At 40.5% G+C, this 12,233-nt stretch overlaps 1 protein-coding gene across 5 annotated transcripts in view; it reads right to left on the bottom strand.

The window, feature by feature from the left end:
• Positions 1-6,460, bottom strand: part of ARHGAP28 (Rho GTPase activating protein 28) — a 77,389-nt gene extending 70,929 nt beyond the window's left edge. For 3 of the 5 annotated variants that reach the window (XM_064507241.1, XM_026105554.2, XM_064507240.1), the window contains exon 1: positions 6,123-6,460. In XM_064507241.1, coding sequence (XP_064363311.1) covers positions 6,123-6,247 — 125 coding nt within the window. In that variant the 5' untranslated portion in view covers positions 6,248-6,460. The remainder of the gene's footprint in view (positions 1-6,122) is intronic. The other 2 variants (XM_026105555.2, XM_064507242.1) reach the window with 2 other exon arrangements.
• Between the last annotated feature and the right edge of the window lie 5,773 nt (positions 6,461-12,233).

A 12,233-nucleotide genomic window follows, 5' to 3' on the forward strand; every position in this document is an offset into this window, starting at 1 on the left:
GGCTTCAGCTGCCAGCTTGGGAGAAAGCCCTGGCAATTCTTCCTCAAGTTTCCTTCCTGAGCTTTTTTAAGGCGCTCATCACCACAGGGTCTGAAGGGCGTCTGAAGGGCTGCATGTAGCATGATCCCACCCCTATGGCCACCGTGCCGCCTGCCAGCCTCACTCCACTGCGCTGCCTGGCCACCTGGAGAAATATGCTGCAGTGGGCCAAATGCTGGGCTGGTGCTGTGGTTAGCCAAAATCCAGGACATTAACTTGATCATTTGCTATGGATACTCAGCACTATTTCAGGATGTGATTCTATATTTGTACAGTGCTAACCAAATGCTTTTCAGATACCGACTTAGCTAAACTTTTACCAGTATTCCATAATTATATCTTGCAGTTCCCTTTCTCTGCACATTTTCCACACATTTACATTGAATCATTCTGATCTGTGCAAAAACAGCACTGCACAGTTCTTGATTCCTGGCTGTTTGCTATGCCCACTGTCAGTGTGCCAGATGCAATCTGAAGGTGTCCATACAGGACACATAGGGCTCTCAGGTCTTACGTTTTTTACAGGCAGCTCCAACCATCATGTAATCAGAGATAAGTGACTTAGCTGAAAATGAATAGGGCAGCTGGCTAAATGCTCAACCAAACAAAACGATCAAAGAGACAGTGCCAGATGTTTTCCATCAGTTCTGCATATGGAGGTACCAGGGAGAGCAGCAGGCGCACCAAACTAAAAAGAAACCAGAGAAGCCAACTCTAGTTTCAACCATAACATGAAGAACTGGCTATAAATACAACATTCCTCTGTGAGGCTCCCAGAGGACATTCTGTAGGTATTTCTAAAGCTTGCAGGAAAAGCGTGTCTACTATTGTCTGACTTATTTATACGCATCCTTCTGCTAAATGTTTGGTGAACAATTATCATTCTTAGTATCTACAAGAGACATATAGTTTTAAAACTGTATTTTAGGAAGCTGATAGGAATTCTAAAATGCCTTTGTTTCTCCACAAAATGTATTTTTTGCCCAACTTGTGCCAATATAATATTTTCCTAGAACTACTGTTTTGCAGGGTTTTCTTCTTTTGGTATATTTTAAAATTCTAATTTCATATGTTTGGAGACCAAGCTCCTGCAAGAGGCCCAAATCATTTCAAGATCTGCTGTGGAAAAGGAGCCAGCTTTTTATTTTTGTCTTCTGGGGAAGTTTACGGTAGAGCAAGATAAACATGCAAAATAGCTAAGGTTGTTTATCCTGCATCACTTAGAAGACATTCTTGACATCACTCATATACAACTGAGCGGGGGAGCTGCTCAATCAGTGCTAACAGAAATTAAGCGCAGCTTGCCCAGCCTCGGGGAATACAGACCTTCCTTACTGCAATGTGATATAATCTGCTTCTGTCGGGATGAAACTTGACCCCTCATATGGTGCCTCTTGTCGTAAGCCAAATTTTGGGGCGTACGAAGCTATTCCTTCAGTTTTATTCCTTCCAGAGACACATTCATCATTTCAGGACACTTTGCCTCACCCTTACATACCCCTGAGCTAGCAAGGGAGGATGAATACTGCAAAAGGATCTGGTGCTGCGCTTGTCCACGGTAATGGCTTTACTATAGGCCCCAAGTTTGCGTGTATTAGACTTGCTGAGCAGAGATCCCGGCAGGTATTTTGAGACAACACAGAAACTTCAGAAATTCTTCCTCTTCTTTTTCGACTCTACAGACTCTACAGTCATCCCCTGACAGCAGGAGGAGGGAGACATGCTGAACATGCAGCAGAAAGGCATTTCCCTGAAACAACAGAAACTGCTCAGACTTTTATTTGACTATCAGACAAAATAAGAAGGGGTTCTGACTGCATTGGTCAAGGTTGCTGAAGTCCACTTTGTCCCTTACCTGCATAGTATGCTTATAGCTTTGGTAACACACATTCCTTTCTTTGGGCGATTAATTATAGAGATGTTTATTCCCTGTATAAACAGCTTGAGGTGCCCTTTAGAAGATGCTCTAAACCCGTTCTGCAGGAATAAAGCCTGTGAACGTGCCTTTTCTTTGCTCTGATTCTGATCTCAGGTACTTTTATATGCGCATTTATTTATACAGGCTTAAGGTGCTCATTGCAGTAGAAATACTTGTGATTTACAGTGCAGGATGAGTTTGCTCATAGATATTTTAGTAACAGGCTGAGGAATTCACTAACTCTCATACTTGAGTCAAAAGAAAGCTTGAGCACGACTCACTGAGGAATGCTTTGTACTCCCCTAATTGCATAATTACCTTAGAGAGCTTACTGGCCATTTGGCACGGGGGTCATTCCTGTTTCCTCTGAGTGCAGGGAGCTCTAGCTTCTCACTGTGTTTAAACAGGACAAATGGGAGATGTGAGGGAGATGTATGGCTGTAGCCCCACTTTTCCTCTACACAATCTAGGAGCAGTACTTGTGCACAGCTACAAAGTCCCTCATTCTCAGAACGGAGAGCTGGAAAAGCTGGAAAAGCTGACTATCACTAAACGTAAATCAGTTGTACTAGGATTGAATAGGTCTGTATTGAAAGGGATAATGTGATATTCTGGGCAGTTTGGCGCTGGTACTTGTGACTTCTGAATTCTAATAAATGTAATAAAAAACAGTGAAGGAGAGGCTACAAGGGCAGGAATCTTCCTCACTGTTCAGTTAGATGAACTATTAGACTAACTGCTAATGAAAGAAAAAAAAGATCTCCTCAATATCTTGTTCTCAAAAGCAATAAGTAAAAAAGTTATGAATAATATAAATAATGTAAACAATTCCAGTGATGTAAAGCAGATGACAAGCAAAGTGAAGGGACCTAAATGTCCCATGAGAAAAACAGAAAATGAAGTTGCCAGTTGCATGATGCTAGAATGTGAGAATTAAAGGAAGATTCAGTTGCAGAATTCTCCCGGACTTCTAGCAACCTCAGCACTGAAGTTTTCAGAGCTGACCCCATGTGTGCAACTGGTAAAGCAAGTAAGTCTGTAGATGGAACAAAAAGAGCAAGATAGAAATGGATGATATAGATAGCGGGGGAGGAGATATTTAAGCACAGCTATCCTAAATCGCCTTAATATTCTTTTATTCTGGAGAACGGCAGGAATTTGTGATTCCTTTTCTTAACTTTTCAATGTTAAGAACATATGTTAAGAACATCTTTATGTTATCCAGCAGTGCAAAATTCATAAGCCACTTTGGAACCCAGAATCTTCCTTTTGCAGATTAGTGACTGTATTACCATGGACTCAAGCTTTCATCCAGCCCTCACCTTCTTTACATCTATGCATCTAACGTCCTTACCCGCACAGTGACCTATCTTCCATTTGAAGCATCCAAAGTACCTCTTCTTCTGTATCCCTTCCAGTTTCACCACTCAGTATTACCCAACCTATAGCCAGGTGGTTATGACAGTCTCCCCCATCGGGTTCATGAGTGAAAATACTTGTGGTTGCTATATTTTGTGCTGATGTCAATGCTGCCCATGTATGTTTTAGATGTGCACACAGGATGCCTGCCTGCTTGGCCCTTCAGGGAACATAGACATGAATCCAAGTGGTCTAGTACATGAAACAAATGCCAAAATTCTTGGTTCAGGCCAGCCAGAGACAATCCTGAGCACAAAACAGAACTCTAAATACCTGAGTAACTTTGTTAGTGTAAACTTTGGTGTTCATGGACTTCTCAGCTGCCTGCATTGGTTGGTCAGATTTTTAAAGATTTCTCACCTAAATTTTTTCTATGTTTTTAATAGAGCCCTTCTAATTAGGGGAAGCAGAGCAGTTTAATACAGTCTGAGATTGCATTAGCTTCTCCTTTCTGTGAGAAACCTCTGCTTAGAAGGTTCCCAAGGTAAAAGTGTCTACGAGAGAAAACATGGCTGGGAGAAACTCATATCCAAGCCTGACTTTGGGAAGCGAAGTTGTTCTTCTGATATAAACAGAGCATCACTCCAAAGCAAGAAGAAGGGAGGTTATAGTTAGGAAAGATCTGGATTCCTAAGCTGATGGGTAGTTGAGCAATAGTTTACCAAGTCAAATGCTAATACCCAAGACTGATTCTGTTCTCACAGATCTATATCTGAAGTACAGACTTCATTAGAGCTACGTCTACCTAAAACCAACAGAACTCAGAGGAAAGCCAGGCTCTTGGTCCTAATTGTTATTGTTATCAAGCAAGCAATATGTGACACCTTTGTTTGTTGTATGCCTTTTCAAATTGTTGTCCTACAGAGGCAAGGAATTAGAATACTGCAATGACGGCGTTTGCAGTAGGGTTCAAGGAACACCAGACAGAGTCTATAGCAAAGCTTGTTGCATTAGCATGGCGGCAGAGGAAGCTGTATAGAAAATGCAGTCCAGGAAAGAGTTCTTAGAAGATGAAGTAGGGATTAAGCTAGAGCCTATTTTACCATTTGTTGAAACGTTCAGTGCATTTGCCTTCATGGATTCTGCATTCCAGAGGACTGCATGCTGAGTTAATAAAATCCCTCTGTTGAACAGGCTTTGGAAACTCAGTTACTGACTGCCCATATGGCAGAATTTGGCCATTGCTATTGGACAGCTGCAGAAAGTTGAAAACAAGAAAGGGGAGACAGCACCAAAGTCTTAGGGACACACAGACATGTAGGGAGACACATGGCTTTATCTCATGTCAGGAGCTTCCGAAGTACGTTCCTCATCAAAATGCCATGATCCTCTTTTATTTTTTTCTTTCAGGAACTGCAATCTGCACTTCTGCTTTTCTTAGGTGATGTGTATGCGATTTAAGCTCTCATACATTCTAGGCTTAAGTTTCAAGCCCATTTTAAAACAATTAGCACACCTACAAGAAAAATAGCAAAACACCATGTTTCCGTTGCTCACAGACATAAAAGGAGATTCAGTTTAACATTCTTCCTTGGGGAAGAAATGACATGTTCCCCAGTAACCCAATGCCAAACCACTACTCTCTGATTTGAGTAACAAATCCCATTCTTACTGTGTCTAAAAGCCCAGACTGTGTGTTTCTTTTCTTAACATGAAATTGTGTATTTTGGTACTGCTCTCAAATAACAGTTTACCAGAACAAAGGAGTTATCTTTATGATACAGCCAGGGAAATACACAAAGAACAGGAAGATGCAGCTAACCTAAATAATGACACTGAAAATAAAATAACCATTGGCCTATAAATAAACAATATGAAGAAAATATCATTAGATTTATTAATATATTTATTAACAGGAGTCACAGACTTAATTGCTATTTAATTCCTATTTCCTCAGACTATAGTTCTCATTTTTTTCAGTCGTCACAGAATAACATTTTCTAGTTTCCCCAACTTTTTATAGTATGATTTTTTTTTAGTAGCATGAATAGTATGAATGTGTGTTTAGGAGAAAGGTCAGATTTCCTAAAACAATAAAATTGCCCAAACTGCTGTTTTTGAACTGTGCAAATACATGAATTCTTGCAGAGCAGGGAAGTAAACATACACACAACTGCATTAATTAAGACAATACTTAATTTCCTGCAACACAAAGGAATTTTCTTATTTAGACTAAGTCTTTAAGGATACAGTCTCCCATTGTGTGTATGTGGGTGTGCAAAGTAGCAACTGCAATTTCACAGAAAAGCAAGGGCTGGTTCTTGACCTAGGGGATGAATGGGGAAGGAATGAAAATAAATAATCATCTAAAGCAAAACCAGAATCAGTTTTCTGAAAATTAGTCTCAGTCACTTCAGCCTTTCTCAGTTTCTGTAACACAGTCTTGAACGATCTGAGCAAAAGCCTGATTCACAGTTTTTTTTCCTAGGGACTGTCTTGTTGAGGATCTTGGGTAGGAAGCTAACTTGAGCTGTTGACTTATAAGATTTAAAATAAGCACTTGATTTTTCCACTCCTAATCATGACCAGCAGCACAGGGTGAATCACTTCCCTGATGGAGGCGAGTAATGTGTAAGAACAAAGTGACTGAGCAATCGGAAAACACTTTCCAACTGCCCCACAGAGTAGCAGAACATCCAGTAAAAAAAAACAAAAACCAAAAACAAACCCAAATTAAAAAAAACCCCACAAGCCACCCCGGCAAAACACGAGGGCACGGTACCAGTTACGCTCCTTTGGGCTTTACCTGCTAGAGGGCGAGTGGCTGGAGGGGATCTCTTGCCCAAAGCTCTGCTCCATGCCTGGCATCCTAGCGGGGCTGTGGGGATGGTAGGCGGTCAGGACCACGCTGCCAGAGTCCTTTATCTCCATTATCACAGGCACATGCCTGCCTGCCCGACTGCCCGGTGATGGGGACGGCTCCCGGCGCTGCCTCGCCTGGGAGCGCCAGCGAGCCTGTCACCACAGTGAGTGCATGGCCTTCATCCGTAATAGCCTCTCGTTTGCTGTCAGGAGAGCTGTGCGACTCCAACGCAGCTCTTCTCCCCGTCAGGAAAGCTGAATTAGCATATATTCAAAAACGCCGCCCACAAAACAACCCATGGGGAAGTTACTATGTTCCTAGGAAACTAGAAACCGGAGATAATCCTGCATGGCACGGAGCTACCGCAAGGGAAAACTTCTTGCTTGCTTTCTTTTTATGAACCGATTCCTTAATATTCCTTGTGCTCCTAAAACAGGCACGACTAAGTTATTTGTCGGTTAAGCAACAGGAAGAGTAGAGGGCACTACTCAAACACAAAACGTGGTTTGGCAGAGCAGGGAATGACATTTGTACTGCTTACATGAGAGATCCAGAAAGTAAGTAGGCTGTGCTCTGTTTAAATAATCAGGGAACAGTAACCTTGATTTCCTGCATGCCAGATCATTTCTGTGGCAAAGAACTGCATTTGCTTTCTCCTGAAAACTTTCATCTAACATTGCAGTGCACATATTTAGAAGGGCACCGGGAAAAAAGTAAATTCTTTTCATGACAGTGTGTGTTGGTTTGGAGCAGTTCCATCAGCAAATATACTCCAAAATCTTTGATATTTTTATATTTACACATGATTTTTGTAAGATAATTACATGTTTTCACTGAAAAGAAAGAAAGAAAGGAACAAATCTGGATTCAGTTCTGGAGTAACGTCCAGAGAAAACTCTGCAGACAAAATGAGAAAACTTGCACAGCCTTTCCTTTTCCCCTCCTGCTTATTTAGTGTTAGCATTTTTTTGAAAATAATTGTTGCTGATGACTGACTATTACTGAGAGCTGTTGTCCTGCTTATGAATCAATGATAGGATGTCCCTTATTTTACTCTCTGACTCCACATACTGCGTTTCAGCCTGTTCTCCAAGTACCTGGTGACCATGGAGATGAAACACCAGCCTCTGTGCTTATTTTTCTCAGCTGCTAACAGCACTCCCAGCACAGGTACAGTGTAAAACACCTGCCAGGGTCTTCTTTCACTTCTTGCTAGCACTTCTGTACAGCTGCCTAACTCACACTGTAAGTCGCTTCAGCTGGGGAAGCAGTCCAGGTTTGAAGGACATAAAAATGGTTCGGATCGGCTAATCTCCACCTTTCCCCTGAGCTCTGTGTCCTGCCAACAGCGGCATGGCTGTTTCAGTCAAATATGTTGCTGCGACTCATGTAGGCAGTGCCTAGAGTTAATTTTAAATCAGCTAGCATGGGACACTGATAACAGTACCCTTGGCAGCACTTCTTGCTATACTCACCCAGGAAGCATAAATATTTGAACGTGCAGATCCTCCAGTCTTGCTCTTGCTGCACTGTTAACATGTCTTGGATTAAACATTTTAAAGCCAGGTCACACAGGATAAAATCATAATTGCTTTCCTTGCAGCGTGGAGGCCCTCTTGGAGTCATAGTGCAGACAGGTAAATATGCTAGAAATGAAGAAGAAAACTCTGGAAGCTTCTCCAATGCTGGTGGCATCAGGACCATATCCTGAGGTGTCACTGATGAGGACTACAGCATGTGCAGTAGTCAGCGAAGACTCATTTGCTCTGTGATTACTGGGCTGTTAAGAAGAGAGAGAGGGTCCAAAAAATTAGGATGGAAGCCTTCATGAATTTCTTATGCAACCTCTAGAGCTCTGACTGAACACTGAGATGGTGCTGGCTGGCTGGATGTCCAGGGATGCAGCTGACATAGTATTCTCCTCTTCTTACCTTGGCTTCAAGTTCCCTTCCTGGACCAGGAGGTGGGAACTCCACTTCTCTGACCCAGGACTGGGGGGGATTAGCTTACTGACACCTTCTTAAAGGCATTCTCCACAATTCACTTCAAGAAACGAAACATGAGAGGAAACACACAAAGCAGGAGGCAACAAATACCATCAGGAATGGAGTAGGCATCTTTAAGGAGATCAGACTGAAGGCCAAGTATCAGCTGCAACTCCAGAAAAATCTCTTTTCTCTCCCCTTCCTAGCTTCGTAGCACTAGGCTTTCTCCAGTAACAACAGACCAGAGGATGGTTATGTGCTTTAGGCTATGAGTAGGTAAAAGCCCACACTAGCATTGCCATATATTTTTAGTATTGTTTCTATTTCCTTTCTTCCCGTAATAAAAAAATTCAATATGACTTAGAAAGGAATACAACTACTCTGTCAATGGTAAAATGTATAAAAAAGGAGGCTCACATATATTAAATGGGATTTTCTCTCTCAGAAAAATAAACATGGAAGAATTTACTTGGAGATTTATAAAGTGCTGGTGCACAAACTGGATACTTGAATGGAAATGTCAGACTGTCTGGCATAAGTACAAATAGATATTTTGAAAATTAATCAGCCAATATATATATATCAAACTGAGAGCTAAAAATGTTTATGGGCATAATGGCTCTTGGGGTTAGATGAATGCATATTATTGAAAACACTAAAAATGATTCTAAATCAACTAGAGAGGCACATCAGCCATTAAATAAAGTTTTAACTGGACTAGCAGTACAGCCCTAAGAAAAGTGTACAAAGCTCTGTGACAGTCCTATACAAGAAATATAAACATGCAGAAAGTCACTAGCTAATCCTTGCTCAGATGAATAAGGAATAGTTATTGTTGTTGCTAATAATATTAATATATTTTGAAATAATATTAATTAATAATCATCATGGCAGTAACATGATGGGCAGGTTAAGATTTTACTCTGCATGTGGCAAATTTAAAGGTTACTGCCTAGAAGGAAACTAATAAAGATTTCACGTAGATTTAAAGCAGCCTTTTCTGGATAAGTCCAAGAGGGGTTGACACTGAGCTGAAGGCGAAATGTCAGCTAAGGGTTCTTGTCTCCAGACAGCAGATGCATGCGCCATTATATCACAGGAGAGTAGTTTCACAGAGAGCAGAAAAGCCAAAATTCCCCTTTGAACTACAAATCACACAAAAATCTCTCGGTATTGAATTTCATTACTAGCCTCCGGCTTAAATCAGCCAGGACAAAGTTGGACAGAATTTGTAAAACTTTGAAGTTAATTTTGGACCAGTTTAATGTGAAATTGGATTAGATTAAATTTTAAAGGGAAGCTGTGCAAAATAGCATTTTTCACTGATTAAATCAAAGGAAATATACAGTGGAACTGTGTGCACAAAAATTGCATCCTAGCATCTAGATTTCCTCATCCTTCTTGTTCAGGCAATAGCTTGCAATAAATTTTGTATCTGTGGAAAAGAAAGTGAACCCGAAACCAATGTATTTCTCCATGCATTGGGCAAGGGGAGCACGGGCAGGGAAAATATCTCTTACTTGCCTCTAGTTTGTCTTTTGGATGCCTGGGGTTGGGAGGAGGGGGCAGTAAGACTCATCACGCCAAAACTTTGGTGCATGCAATGAGCATTTGGATACCCTGAGGACAAGGAGTGCAACGAGTGCCAAGAAAGTCCTCAGGTCTTGTAAAGACAAGGATCGTGGCATGCAAGTCTCCCACTGCTCGATGCCAGTATTTTCTATGAAGAAAAGCTCTGAGAAGAGGTCAACTCTTATCAGAAAATTTTCACTGTGAATTGAGGTGTAGTTACTCTAAAGGAATTTTATGCAGCATTAAAAATTACTTTTTGGTAGGTTAACGCTTGATTTAGACTCTGTGCTTTCAATTCCTGCAATGCTGCAATGACTATGGCCTTTTCTACTGCTAAGCAGGTGAGGTGTCTGTGTGGGTACCTGGGAATGTGAGTGAGTAAGTGGGACACAAGTAGTATCAAAACATACCCACTGCTTTTAGTACATTAAAAAATCCATAAGCCAAAAAAAAAAAAAAAAAAAATTGAGGAGTATCTGCTTTATTCTGCTTTCCAGGACTTTTCAAACTAAGACTGAAAGCAACATTGAGAAAAACATTGCTCGTTCTTTACAAACAGCTTAAGTGGCAATGGTGTTTAGATGAAGCATTTAAAAATCAGGTATCGTGGCAACTGGTGAAGTTTCAAAGACTTTCACTTAGAATATGAAACAAAAACTCTATCTTTGCTAAATATAGCATTTCATTTTTCAGTCACAGGCCCAACTTAATTAAACATCATAGTTCAGTGAACTTTAACATAGGCATTTTTTATTTAGTGCTTTACTATGTTACTTTTATCTTAAAAAAAGACACAAAAGCACAGAAAAAAATTCTTAAGACTGATTTGCAAAGCTGCTGGCTTACTAATGACCCACATTTATTTTCTAGGAGTTTAAAAGTTCCTTCTCTTAATGCCAGATTAGACTACCCATATATTACTCCCATGTTAATTATGTACAGAAAAGGAACTTCCTTAATCTGTCTGCCACAGTGAGGTTTGCTGGAGGCTTGCTTTAAGAGAAAGCTGATATCCTTTCACTCATCCATTAGGTTCACCCTCCTTCATGCCATGTTGATCTAACCACTTCAGCTGGGACAGCTGACATCCGCAGCTGAATGCTGTGGTCTGTTTTTTTTTGTTCTGAGGCACTAAGTTAAATTACACCGAGGAGTGGTAAACTGATCAAGTTAGAAAGAGCAGCATTGGGAGAGGCTGGCTTCTTCTCCAAAATGTTTCTGCAAGCACAAGCTGAAAATGGGAATTGGTCACTGCAGTATGGAAGAGGAAAAACAGCAAGAGGTGGACAGCAAAGAGCGTTTTCAGTACATGTGTATCCATCATGATGCCTCTGAAAGAGCAGAATCAGGGTAAGGGTTGGCTTCGGTACAGGAAGGATGAGAAAAACATTCACATATTTGAGACTTAAAATTTTATATATATTCATAAATATATATATTGCACATCATACAATTAGGGTTGTAATGAAAAAACATAGGAAGATAGTTTCTTGTATAAAAGCCAACCAGATACAGCTTTATAAAGTTATCTTGCAAAAACTAACTTGTTTCAAGAGCCAGTCAAATACTTAAGCAGCTGTATGTATATGGATGTATAGTTGTATACATACTTGCTTAGGAAATGTGTCTGTATACACATATATATACATAGACTCCCTCTCTTCAGCTAGTGTTCAAACATTTTAAAAAAGTATTCTTTTTTTTAAAAAAGAACACTTTTAAAAATGTTAATGGAAAGCAAAATGCAGTTTTCTGAAGGCTGTAATATTTTGTTCATCTATCTTTGCCATAATTGTGTCAGTTTACTAGAATATCTGAGGGCAAAAGTATTAGGAAAAAGATTGTAGCCCCTTTCTGGTTACAGTCATGAGTGATTTCATATTCAGCATGTTTATAACATTGTTAACTTGCTAACTGTTCCACTTCTAAGAAAGGCTTTACATAAGGTGTAGTTGGCATTTCCCTGTAACTACGCCAACCATTTCTTTTATCACACAGTTTCATATCGGAGTTCGTTTCCCACAGCCCAGCAGTAGAGCAAGGCTCTGCTGATGTATTGGAAAGTTGCACTGAGTGAGACAGTCACCAGAACACCAGTCTGTGAATTGATCCAGACTTTGAATTCTGTTCTTGAGGATATGTGTAAAAACTGAGGAAGCAAAGTAGAGAGGTGTTAGTCTGAGCCTTTGATGTTTCTCAAGAATCTTACTAGAGACATGTCAACATCAGCTATCTTGTACTGATGACATACCCCTCTTTTTAAAATCAAAAACCGTGCTTTGTAAAACTAGAGAGGCCAATAGCACTAACTGAATTTCCTAAATCTACACCCAAAAGCAGAAGCCTCAAAGTCTCCTGCCCAGCCAGAGAAGAGTAGTGTATTTCTGAAATATTCACTTAGTTCTTTCTGAAGAGCCAAGCGTAACTTATGTCTTCACACTTCTTTGGCTTTCTGTGGCTTGATGACTTGAACTCCCGAAGTTATTTCCCACATTCA

The sequence above is a fragment of the Dromaius novaehollandiae genome, chromosome 2, assembly GCF_036370855.1.
Source record: "Dromaius novaehollandiae isolate bDroNov1 chromosome 2, bDroNov1.hap1, whole genome shotgun sequence".
In the NCBI taxonomy this organism is placed as follows: Eukaryota; Metazoa; Chordata; class Aves; order Casuariiformes; family Dromaiidae; genus Dromaius; species Dromaius novaehollandiae.